Genomic DNA, 12,229 nt, shown 5'->3' with positions numbered 1-12,229 from the left:
CTGTGGGATACTTACTAGTGAGGACTGTGAGCAAGAACAGATACTCGGTATATGAAATCAGCCCTGAAAGAGAGAAAATAAAGACATTAGAAAGTAAGTTTTAGATGGTTTAGAAGTAACTATATATACACTATACAGATCCTTCACCTAATTAAAAACACACATTTTCGCTTTAAATTACCTCTGGTATAGTGGAAAACTTTCATAAGAGAGTTAAGTACAGTGCTAATACTTAAAAAAAAAAAAAAAGGAGACTGTTTTATTGGGTCACTATTACTAGGAAGGAATGGGAATGGTCATTGGCCAGCAAGTAAAGGTGTCCGCCTGAGGTTTTATCTGCATGGCACTTTGTGTAATTTCACCTCAAATTTTACTATTCACAACATCGCAAGTGAAGCAAATCTGTAAGTTCAGTAGAATGACAGAGATTTATTTGGATATACCAAAGGTCAAACTATGTTATTTATTTATTTTTACTGGCTGCATTGGGTCTTCATTGCTACACGGGCTTCCCCTAGTTGGTGAGATCAGGGCTACTCTTCATTGCAGTGCTTAGGCTTCTCTTGTTGCGGAGCACAGGCTCTAGGCTCGAGGGCTTCAGTAGTTGTGGCGCATGGGCTTAGCTGCTCCACGGCATGTGGGATCTTCCCAGACCAGGGCTCAAACCTGTGTCTCCTGCATTGGCAGGCAGATTCTTAACCACTGTGCCACCAGGGAAGTCCCTATGTTATTCAAAATGAAGCAGTTAAATCTCTGTAGCAGTGACTTGATTTTAATCTATAAGTTCTCCCTGGTCTGTTCCCTCCTCAGTTTCAACTTAATTGTTGAAGAAGCCTGGTCATTTGTCCTATAAAGTTTAAGAGTCTAAAAGACTTTTGCTAACTGCTATGAAGGAGGACCAGTGCCTGATGGCCCCCTGGTCACATACAGCAGAGATGTGAGGCTGAAAGCAGTGTAGAGCAAGGCAGGTAAGGCTCTGACACCCAGGTAGGTCAGTGCTTCAGCTAATAGGCAACTTCAGGTATACTGGCTGCGCTGGGTCTTCGTTGCTGCACACGGGCCTTCTCTAGCTGTGGCGAGCAGAGGCTACTCTTCATTGTGGTACACTGGCTCCTCATTGCGGTGACTTCTCTTGTTGTGGCGCACAGGCTTTAGGTGTGTGGGCTTCAGTAGTTGCGGCACACGGGCACAGCAGCTGTGGTGCACGGGCTTAGCTGCTCCACAGCATGTGGAATCTTCTTGGACCAGGGATCAAACCCATGTCCCCTGCATTGGCAGGTAGATTCTTAACCACTGCACCACCAGGGAAGTCCCCAGGTATATATTTAAATGCTCTTAATGAATTACAGTTTCTTACATCACCAACTTTTCTGTCATTTTTTATTTTGGAGCAGCTGTACTTCCCTTTAATAAAAAACCCTAGAATAAGTCTTCAAGTATTTTTTCCCCAAAATATTCAGTGTTTATATGAAGGGAGAATAAATTAAATGCGTTTTGTCATATCTCATACCTGAGAGAAATGCTCTAATGTTAGTTGAAGGATCAAAGTATTTCATATCTTGGCAGCCTCAAAAAAGTGAACAGTTTTTTTTCTAATTTTCAAAGGAATACAGCAATGTGAAAAAATGCCCAAACTGCTTGACTGAACTGGGCTTGGTGCCAAAAGGAGACCTCACTTTTCTTTTCTCGAGGCATAGGTACATGTCCTGTGCACAGGGGAACTTTTTGAAAAAGAAAATTCTTTGAAATACTGACTTAAATAAAATGCTTGAATAAACACAGCTGAGACAGTGTAAAAACAGCACCCTACACTCTCAAGACAGATTATAGACAATACAGCTCTCCAACAGCATTCTAGGCACCTGCCTCTGAAAATGCTTTTAAAGAAAACTGACACTTCCGAATATTTATAGGAGAAATAGTTTAATACATATTTGTTACACTGAATTGTAAAATAAATACTGTTAAATGTCAATGTTTCAAAACTGCATGTCAAATAAGAAAGTATTTTAAATAATTTATATTTAAAAAAATTTGGGGGGGGCCATACCACACGGCATGCACTTCCCCGACCAGGGACTGAACCCCCTGCAGTGGAAGCGTGAAATCTTAACTACTGGACCACCGGGGAAGTCCCTATATTTAAAAATTTATTAAAGAATCCTTAAGGGCCACTAGAAGAGATGATTAAATTCTGTTAGTTACTATGCTTCTCTAGAAATATTTTAAATTTGGAACTGTTGAAAAATATGACTTGCTACTGAATGCAATTCTGAGAACTCTGTTCCCCAAAGAGAAATTACTACATGTATCATAAGAACATATTTCTATCTTACAATATACCTTATATTTATATTCAGTATATCATTGAGGATGGTATTATGTTGAGAACTCTGCTCAGTTTCAAAAAATACATTATAATTATGACATAATTTACCTTTCTTTATATTAATGCATAGAGGTGGATTATTTTCTTATTTCAACAGTACACTACCCTTTTTGCTAGTTATGATGTAATATACATTTTGATAGTTCTTTTAGGTGATAAAATAGAATATTTTAAATTGCTCCAAATGTAGCTAAATTTTACATTCCTTTTTTCAAATGACTTCATTACTATCAATGAAGGAATATATCTGGGAAAAAGTGTATCTGTTGAATCTTTCCTATAAAGTATTCAGTGTTTTTTCTTTAAGCTGGAATATACATTTCAACTCACGTATCTCAGAGAAAAACTAAAAAGAAGAAGAAGGAAAAAGAGTCTTGTTAAGTCCTTCTTCAAGATTTTTTCTTGCTCTGCTTCCTGTCAGTTCTCTGGAGGTGGGAGAAGAGAGGATGAATTCAATAAATATCCAGGAGGCAAAATCAGGAAGGTCTGCGTTTGGCTGCACAGGAAGGATGAAGGGGCAAAGAAAAAGGGTTCAAAGCTATTTCCGGGTTTTAATGAGCTGGGCGAAATGTACCACTGCCAAATAAGACACAAATGAAGCCTGGGTTAAGGGCAGCGACGCCGGGAGAAGCGCAGCACTGAGGGAGGCCGCAGCAGCTCTGCCTCGGCCTTTCCACGGCTTCTGCTTCCTCACCACCACGCAGCTCTGCTCTCGTCGCATTTCCGTCAGCCGCTTCATTTCCTTGTCACCAGTAAGTTCTACCGTTAAGCCCTGATTTCCTTACCAGTCCTAATCGGTGATGGCTGTCTTTAATACCCCCCACCCCATGTGAACAGTAGGAAGTTAGGTCTGATGTTCCTCCTCCTCTGACTCTGAAGTGAATCTATCACGGTCTCTCCCTGCTGTCATTTCTTCCTTCCAGTTCCTTTTAAAGCCTCTCTTTCCTCTATTTCTCCTACTAATATCCTCATGGACTTTGCCTAAAGGAAAAAAAAAAAATCAAACTTTCTGCTGTGGACTCCATCTTCTGTTTATTTTTCAAATAGTCCATCACTAAGGGCCTTCTCCCCAGTCATCCAGACATACTTTTATCCTCTAGGAAATCTTTTAAGAAAGCTGTGTGATGCCCCTGTTCATTCTGAGAATATAAATGATCCTCTCGTCACATAAAGAACAGGGAACGAGAACTCCCCAGGGAGGAAGTGTGTGCGCAGCCTGAGGAGTTCACCCTGCAGTTACACAGGGGCACATACAGACGGGGAGGCAGAGCTAGACGTACGGAGACAGGCATGTGTCTGTAACTCAAAGTTAGAGACAAAAGATAAAAAAGGAGTTACTAGCAGTCTTTCTCAGTATCCTCTGAAGACCGTGATCTGCTGTATCTCCTATGGAACAGGAGAGGCACAGGTCGTAACGACGCACAGGTTCACAACCCCTTCCTGAGACCAGAATCGTGACTGTGGACGGGACCACAGCCCAGCAGACCCTCTACCTGAGCGGCCCCAGGGACAGCCCCCGCCCCACCCCGCGTGAAGCACTCGACTGTAGCTAACACAGACCTGGAAGCTGGACTAACTGTCCACTTGCCCTCAGGTCGCACTGCCACTGTCAGGGCTTCGTGAACCCGTCGCCCGTAAGCCCGGCCACGTCTCGCTGTTGTCTTTACGCCAAGAACACGACGGTCTGCTCACTGCTCTCTGAAATCTCCACTCCCACGCCATAGGTGAGGCCTCAAAAACACTGCCTTCACTTGCCAGAGAGCCTCCCACTTCCTTCAAAGTTTGTTAAATCTTGCTTTTAAACCTCTTTATCTCCTGTGGGACCGAGAATGTCTCACGGCTTTTTTAAGACTGATGACTGAACTTGCACTCTGCCCTCCGTTCACCACCCCCTGCCCAGCCTGTGACCCCTGCAGTTATTGCAACACCTGCCACTCAGGCCCCTCAGCTCCCTCCACCCAGGGGAGAGGGCTCCTCTCATCTGATCTGTCACTTTCTTACAACTCTCCAACGGCAACCCTCAGTTCTTAGGACAAGGTCCAGACTCCCTAACACTTTCTCCAAAGCTGTGCACAGTTTAGGCCCTGCTCCCCTCTCTGGCTTAGATCCAGCCGCCTTCAGCGGCCACACCCACTTCCCAAACAGCCCTGTTTACAGGCCTGCGGCTGGTCCAGCTTCATCCTTCCTGACTCAACCAATCACCCCTCTGCTCCTACCCCGACGCCTCGCGGTGCTCTCCGAAATCTCCTTCCTCAGTAAACACATTTAACGGGTCGCCCTGTGCTGAGTCCTGCTGTACCTGAAAGCTGCTTCTCCGCTAAGGACACCGGCCAGCACACTTGCAGACGGCTCAGGTGGTTACTCTTCTCCCTGGCCACACTCATCCCACCTCTCGTAAACACCTGTCACTCCGAGGCTAATGCCCTCGAGCTGACCACCTCCCATCTTCTTCCTGGTCATCTGCCAAACTCCCTCCCTTTATCGTTCCATCACTCGAGGCTTGAGCACCTGGTTCATCGTCCAGCACGCAGGCCCACACCCCATCTCTCAGACCCACGGTCCCGGCTCTGCTTCAGCCTCCACTCTGAACCCGAGTGCAGACCCAGCTCCCTGAGCGCACGCTGGGCCCCGCCCCTGGGCTGCCGCTCACCCGTTGCCGCGCGCACTGGCCGCTCTCTCCTGACGTCCCGGTGTCTTCCCACCACTCCTCCTATTTTACTTTCTTCTCTCCGAGGCTCATTACTTGAAGCCTCTCATGTTTTTAAGTAAAACTGTTGCCCTCAACAGCACCTCCCCAGCCCGGGGCCGCGGGGCCGCCAGCGCAGCCGCGCCCGCGCCCGCCGGAGGCTGTGCCTGCGCGACCCACGTTGTGTCCTGCGCCCTGAGCTTCCCAGAACCCTTTCTATGCTTCTCTGTCATCCCTCTACTGGCCACAGACGCTACTTCAAAGCTTCTCCTCCTTCCACACCTCCACTGTATAAAGAAACCAAAGCCCCCAAACCTGCCTCGACTTCTCACCCCTACATCTGCAAACACGTCCGTGCCTCCCCACGGGGATGACGCAAAGCTGCCCACCGAGGCACGCGCCCTCCACCGAGCGCTGCACCCTTCCTTTCTCCCACGTAGCACCCCTCACACCGGAGGCGCGCTCAGGCCCTCCCCCCAACAGCAGTCCCCCGCCCCAGCCAGGACCGCCCTCCAGGGCTGCCCCCAGCCACCAGAACCCGTCCCATCGCGGGGCCTGCCCTCCGGCCTGCGGGACCCCTCCTCACGGCCGACCCCACCAGCGCTGCTGCCACCGGGCCCCACACGCCGCTGCCCGACTCCCTCTCCTCCTCTGACGCTCCTGCCTTCCTCTCCGCACCGGCCCGGCGCTCCTTCCTCCTCTACTCCCGAGAACAATCCTTGAGAACAATCCTTGAGAACAATCACTTTGTGTAGGTATTTATCTGGCCGCGCCCCTCGGCCTGTGGAGCTTCCCGCCCCGCCAGGGATGGAACTCGCGCCCCCGCAGGGTAAGCGCGGAGCCTTAACCCCGGGGCCGCCAGGGACGCCCGTTCTCTTACTCGAGATGCTCCGCCTCAGCCTCCCGCCAGGCCTGATCAAATCCAGGTTGAGAAAACTTCCCTGCAATTGCTCAGCGTCTGAGAAAGTTACTTCCAATGTAATGAGTATTTTATTACGATTTAAAAACGTCTATTAAATAACACAGTGTTTTATGTAACATTCTCTCTGTAGATTCTCTAGTGTATATTCTTCAACATACAGGTGCAAACCTCATAACTTAATTCCTTAATAATACTTTGGTTAAATAAAACACAAGTAAAACAAATAAAAATTACCTTTATCGCCAAGGTCTCTAAAAAAAGTTGATCCACAACCAGCTCTTTTGATTCCCTCCAGTACTTCCTCGATATCCTTTGAATACAGATAGTAAAATCTTTCAATTTAACTTATAAAAGTTCATTTTCTATTAAAAAAAGAAAAAAAAAAAGACCTTCACCTCCCTTGCTCACCTTATTTGTCAGCCTCTTGACTGAAGTCTTACCTACAGCCAAGAAAGAATTATTATTTAGTACCCATATACCTTGGTAAAACTCAACTTCCATTAAGAAAGAAAATCACTTAAAAGACACAACAAATAACTAAATATTTACACAAAACAGAAGTCTGGCAATTTTAGCTAATATCTTTAAACACAAGCTATGAGCCAGAGAATTCTAAGTCTGAACACAAACACTGTAGTTCTCTGTAAGACCCATTCTCACATTCACTCACTCCGTTTCAGACATGGAACCTTCTAACCATCTCTGACTCATCGTGCCTGTCTGATTCCTTTCTTTACATGATTATTAAAATCTGTCTCCTTTTGCTTTCATTGACTAAAAAAGCACACATTCATGTTTCAGAAAGCTACCTTTCTAACCCTGAAAAATTGTTAAGCTCACAGCTCTGCAGTCAGATGGAAAGGCTGGCCAACACAGCTGCTCACTCTAAAGTGCTGTTACTTTCAACAGTCTCCTGCTGGATAACAGAGACTAAAAGTCTTCCAGACTTCCAGCCGCCTTCCTCACGCTGACCTCGTTTTCCTCTTATTCACTGTAATTCTAAAGCAATCACATTGCTTCTTTTGTTGAGACCTTTTCTGAAGACAGCCTCAAGCCATTTACACACTTAGAATACTGAAAAAATATTTTGTTAATTTTATTTCTTATATAAGCCATGTGCATCCATAAACTTCCCTTCTTGCTCTCAAATTTATCTTATCCATAAAGTTCCTTCAGTACAATTACATGGTGTACGAAAATTCAGGAAACAGGTTAAAAAAAGGTACTTTTAGATGTGACTTTTTGCAGTTTGGGATGCTTAAATTTGGATTATAAACCTACTGGGAACAAATTCTATTACATACTGTTAATAAATTATCAAGATTTTATTTTTGCATTAGTAATTAAAATATTAATTATGAATATGAGTATACAATTTTTAGAAACATCTATGACCATGTCTGTAAGCTTAGGAGTTACTATTTTGGAATAACTGTTCATCACTGATAAACTTTTAAGTGTTACCCAATGACAAATAACTAGATTCTAATATGTTAGGTGCTATTATAACATGAAATCATCCAATAGATAAAAGTTACCCGGTTATTTCATGTTGACTACAAGTTCTGCTTGGTACCTGTATATGTATTTGATGATCAAAAATGGAGAAACCATATATTTAATGAACTCGTCTTGCAAAAAATTTTTTTTTCAAAATGGAATCAATAATTAGAAAATGATAAAGAAATTATCTTGGCTGATAAAAAGTTTGGGGTACATTCTGTTTCAGAAAATTCACTTTTAGGTTAAAAAAAAAAAAAGGCAGAGCTCCTAGCAGAACACCTAGTCTTTCTTCCTCACTTCCTTTCTCCTAAGTCAATAAACATTTCTCTGAGTAAGAGAGGGAACCGTGGTGTTTCAAACCAGAATGCTCTGCTGGGGGCTTTTCAGTGCCTCTCACCCAGGCTGCCTGGTTTTATACCATTCGTTTACGGGCTCCACCGAGAGAGACCAAGCATCGGAATAAGCGGTGTGCAGTCTGATCCGCTACACAAGGGGCGTGGCATTTGTCCATCTGACAACAATCACAAGGACACATTAATTATACCTAAACATATGTATTCATTTTTGGGCAGTCCTCTTTCCCCCACTTTTAAAAAAACTGAGGTAGAGCTGACATACAATATTAGTCCCAGATACGTAACAGAGTGAGTAATAACTGTGATACATTATACTCCATGTACAGTTACTGTAAGACACTGGCTGCATCCCTGTGCGGTAGACCACATCCGTGCAGCTCAGTTTATACACAGCAGTTTGTGTCTCCTAATCCCCACCCCGGTGTTGCCCCTACCCCCTTCCCTCTCACCATGAGTAACCACTAGGCTGTTCTCTGCATCTGTGAGTCTGCTCCTTTTTTGTTGTATTCATTCCTTTGCTTTATTTTTGTTTTGATTCCACATATAAGAGATAACATACAGTATTTGTCTTTGTCTGACTTACTTCACTAAGCATGATACCCTCCGTGTCCATCTATATTGTTGCAAATGGCAAAAATTCATTCTTTTCTATGCTGAGTAGTATTGACAGATACCACATCTTCTTTATCCTTTCATCTACTGATGGACACTTGGGTTGCTTCCACATCTTGGCTATGTAAACAGTGCTGCTATGAATATTTGGGTGTATGTATCTTTTCAAATTAGTGTTTTCGTTTTCTTTGGATACACACGCGGGAGTGCAACTGCTGGACCACAAGGTAGCTCTGTGTTTATTTTTTTCAGGAAGTTCCATATTGTCTCCATAGTGTCTGCATCAATTCACATTCCCACCAACAGTGGAGGGCGGCTTCCCTTTTCTCCACATCCTCGCCAGCACTTGCTGTTTGTGTTCTTTTTGAGGATGGCTACTCTGACTGGTGGGAGGTGATACCTCACTGCAGTTTTGACTTGCATTTCTCTGATGATTAGCAATGCTGAGCATCTTTTCATGTACCTGTTGGCCATCTGTATGTCTTCTCTGGAAAAAATGTCTATTCAGGTCTCCTGCTCATTTTTTAATTGGGTTTTTTGTTTTCTTGAGATTGAGTTGAATGAGCTGTTTATATATTTTGGATATTAACCCTTAATCAGTCATATTATTTGTAAATATTTTCACACACATAAGAAATTCATTCTTACGGTTTTCATAGCTATTTCATACATATTCATGCTCTCATATAAGAATAACAAAATGGGGAAAAACTAATGGCAAAAAAAGTAGATTTAGAGTTGAGGCTGTCTTGCTTTACTGTGTGAGTATGAAAGGATGGAAAATACACTGTTGCTTTTCTTGGCAGGGAAGGGATAAATCTTCAAGCACTACGATGGAATTCTGGCCCAAGAAGTGGAAGGTTTTAAAAGGTCTCCACAGATTCTGGAGATTCCACCACGTGGTTTCCACTGTTTACAGAGGACTTCTGAAGTTAAACCCAAGAACAAGTGCATCTTGTTACAGGCAAGCAGCCATTTTAACACTTGGAATAAGTAGCGCTGTACTCACATGTTAAGTGTTGCTATGGGCTACATAAATCCTTGCCTGTAGCCAAACTGAAGTTATTTGATAACCATAACCGTAAAACACTGCTAACGGCATCTAATTCAATTTCATTTTGCTGGAGGTAAGTGGACTCTTGACACATAAAAATTAGACGAGAGACATTTACATCATTTCATATCTTTTGCATAAATATATGGAACAACTTGGCCTCAATATCAGAACTGGTGTGAGAGCTGATTACTCCAACACCTGCTGGGACTCGTCTCAGCTGCTGTGGAAGTCAAGGCAGGAAGCGGCACACCAGCAAAGCAACTGAGCTCCTGAACATCGGTAATACACCTGATGACGATGGGAGGAAGACCGGAAGGTAGACTCAGGGGTGCTATTTTCCTTCAACAAAGCACCTGGCTTGTTTATTTTGCGGGAATATTTAGACAGTGAGAGCCAGAGATAACCTCTGGTTGGCATTTCTTCTAGAGGAAGACAAATGTGATCCCCTAAAATGCCTAAAACTGGCCTCCTTGCCAGCTTTGCTAAGTTGGGTCTTGAAATACACCTACGTCATTTTTGAATGGAAAAACGAGAAACATGACTTTCTTTTTTGCAACCTTAAGCACTGTGGAATAATTAATTCTTATTAATTATTAAAAACATTATAGAAGGTAAACCTGAGATTTGTTCTTCCCCCCTGTCGTCTCCTGTGTTGGCTGCCTTGTGAATAAGTCCTCTTTTTGCTGCGAACCTTGGCTTCTTGGTGTTTGGGCTTGCTGTGTGCTGGGCAAGATGAACCCGATTCGATGCCAGTGCTGGGCAAAAGTCTTGAAGGACACCCTAGCTGTGGATCCAAGCTTCTCTTATACGCTGAGGGAAGAATAACTTCCTGTCATTCCTTAAGTGGATGCAGAGTGACGGACTGTCAGCTCACGTGAACTAATCTCACTCAGTAAAGGGACCACCTTTTCATCACAGAAGGGACACATACTGGCCATCTGTATGACTCTGCCTGCCTGGGAAAAGAAGAGAGACTACAACAGGATACCGACGTGTGAAAACTTTATCCCTACAGATGAGAAACGTGTGACCCGGTACACTAGTCAACATGGACAATTAACGTACTGGTCTGCCCAATAAACTGTGTACACAGTGGCCTTAGGGGATGAATAAGAATGTGTACAGAGAGAATTTAGGAGATGTGATACGATAAAGGAACCCAGAGAGATCCCTTTTTCAGTAGACAGACTAGACCACTGGATGCTAATTTTGTTTAGGTTTTGGTTTATTTTTAATTAATTTGGTAGATCTTTGGTCATATGCTCTATCTAAAGAGAATATGAAAGAGCTCAATATAAGAAGCTTTTCTGAATTAATCACAATCTTATGGTATATTTTCATAAAGGCAATCCCACACACTTCACACAGCAATACAAAAAATAATTTTGAAAGTTGTATGGAAAATAAACTATAATCATTTTCGTAGTTAAAAAAAAAAAGAACATTATACACAATTACAGCCTGAAAGCTGATATAAAGAGGGAAATACAAAGCTAAGAAACTAAACAATCGGGAGCGGGGAAGATGAGGAAAAGCTTCTCCAAACGAGAGCTGCTTAGTTAACACCTGACGGGTGAGCATGAATTAGCTCAGAAAAGCGGGGCTGAAGCCTCCCCGGACCAGCAGGTGAATCAGGCCTGGGACGGGGATCCTGCGGCCCCCGCACCGCGACGAGGAGGACGGAGGGGCAGTGGCAGTAGTAAGCTGCGGCGACGACGCTCTCACGACCTCTACTTTCTCTTGAGTTGGTGACGGGGCCTTTGCTGGAGGGTGTAGGACAAAGTGTAAGGCTGTGACACAGCAGAGATGCTCGTGTGCAGAAGGACAGCCGAGTTCTGTGCAGAGGGGCTGTGTCCTGTGACTGCGACAGCTCCCTCACTAGGCTCAGTAGCTTTATTATTTGTCGATGCTTTGGTATATTCTACACAGATGATCATGTCTTTGAACAAAGACAACTTCACTTCCCTTTCAAATCTGTAGGTCTCATTTCTTTGTTGTGCCTTTTGCACGGGCTGCTGCTTCCAGAGCACACGGAATACAAGCGGTGAGAGGGGACAGCCTGGCCTGCTCCCTGATCCTGGAGGCAAAGCATCTAACCTTCTACTACTAAGAATGATACCAGCAACGGGCCATAGGTCCAGGTGGCTTTTTGGGACCCAGCCTCCAAAATGCCACACTGTCACCTCCATGCATCTACAGGAGTAGAGGTCACAAAGGACAAGGGGAGGGGACACAGGCCCCACCTCTTGATGGGGGGTGGGGTGGTGACAAAGTTCTGGAAGAGCAGAGGGGACCAGAAATACTGATGCAGCCATTTTTGGAAACACAACCTTCTGCAGCATCTTAACAGCTTTATCCCCTCACAGGGGATACCCTCCCTTGGGGTTTTAGCTTAAGGAAATGTATCCACCTTTCTGACACCCTGGGTGAAGTGGTGATTACCCCAGCCCTCCCGGACCGCTCTGATGAAACTATCACCCCAACTCGATACTAGACTGCGAATTCTGTCAACATCTGCTTCATTCACCACTACATCCCCAAGGCCTAACACAGTGCCTGCTACAGGAGGTGCATCCAATACAATTTTTAATAAACGCATGGATTATAACTCATCATTTCATTACATAATAATTGCTGTTGTATTTACCTGTCGACCTACTTAATAGACATCCGTGCCAGGCACTGTGCGAGGCAGGAACACGGA

General features: G+C 44.3%; 1 protein-coding gene across 2 annotated transcripts in view; it reads right to left on the bottom strand.

Annotated features, from left to right (window-relative positions):
- The window catches only part of MICU2 (mitochondrial calcium uptake 2), a 79,432-nt gene that overhangs the window by 25,536 nt on the left and 41,667 nt on the right, over nt 1–12,229 (bottom strand). For both annotated transcript variants that reach the window (XR_009049034.1, XM_057707644.1), the window contains exons 3-5: nt 6,406–6,437; nt 6,232–6,307; nt 16–63 (exon numbers count right to left, since the gene is read on the bottom strand). Coding sequence is in view for 1 of the 2 variants with exons in the window: in XM_057707644.1 (XP_057563627.1) it covers nt 16–63; nt 6,232–6,307; nt 6,406–6,437 (156 nt within the window). In the remaining variant the exon portion in view is untranslated. The remainder of the gene's footprint in view (nt 1–15; nt 64–6,231; nt 6,308–6,405; nt 6,438–12,229) is intronic.

The sequence above is a fragment of the Hippopotamus amphibius genome, chromosome 14 (assembly GCF_030028045.1).
Source record: "Hippopotamus amphibius kiboko isolate mHipAmp2 chromosome 14, mHipAmp2.hap2, whole genome shotgun sequence".
In the NCBI taxonomy this organism is placed as follows: domain Eukaryota; kingdom Metazoa; phylum Chordata; class Mammalia; order Artiodactyla; family Hippopotamidae; genus Hippopotamus; species Hippopotamus amphibius.
The sequence above is the reverse complement of the archived record's forward strand: the minus strand, read 5'-3'. Positions and strand labels throughout refer to the sequence as shown.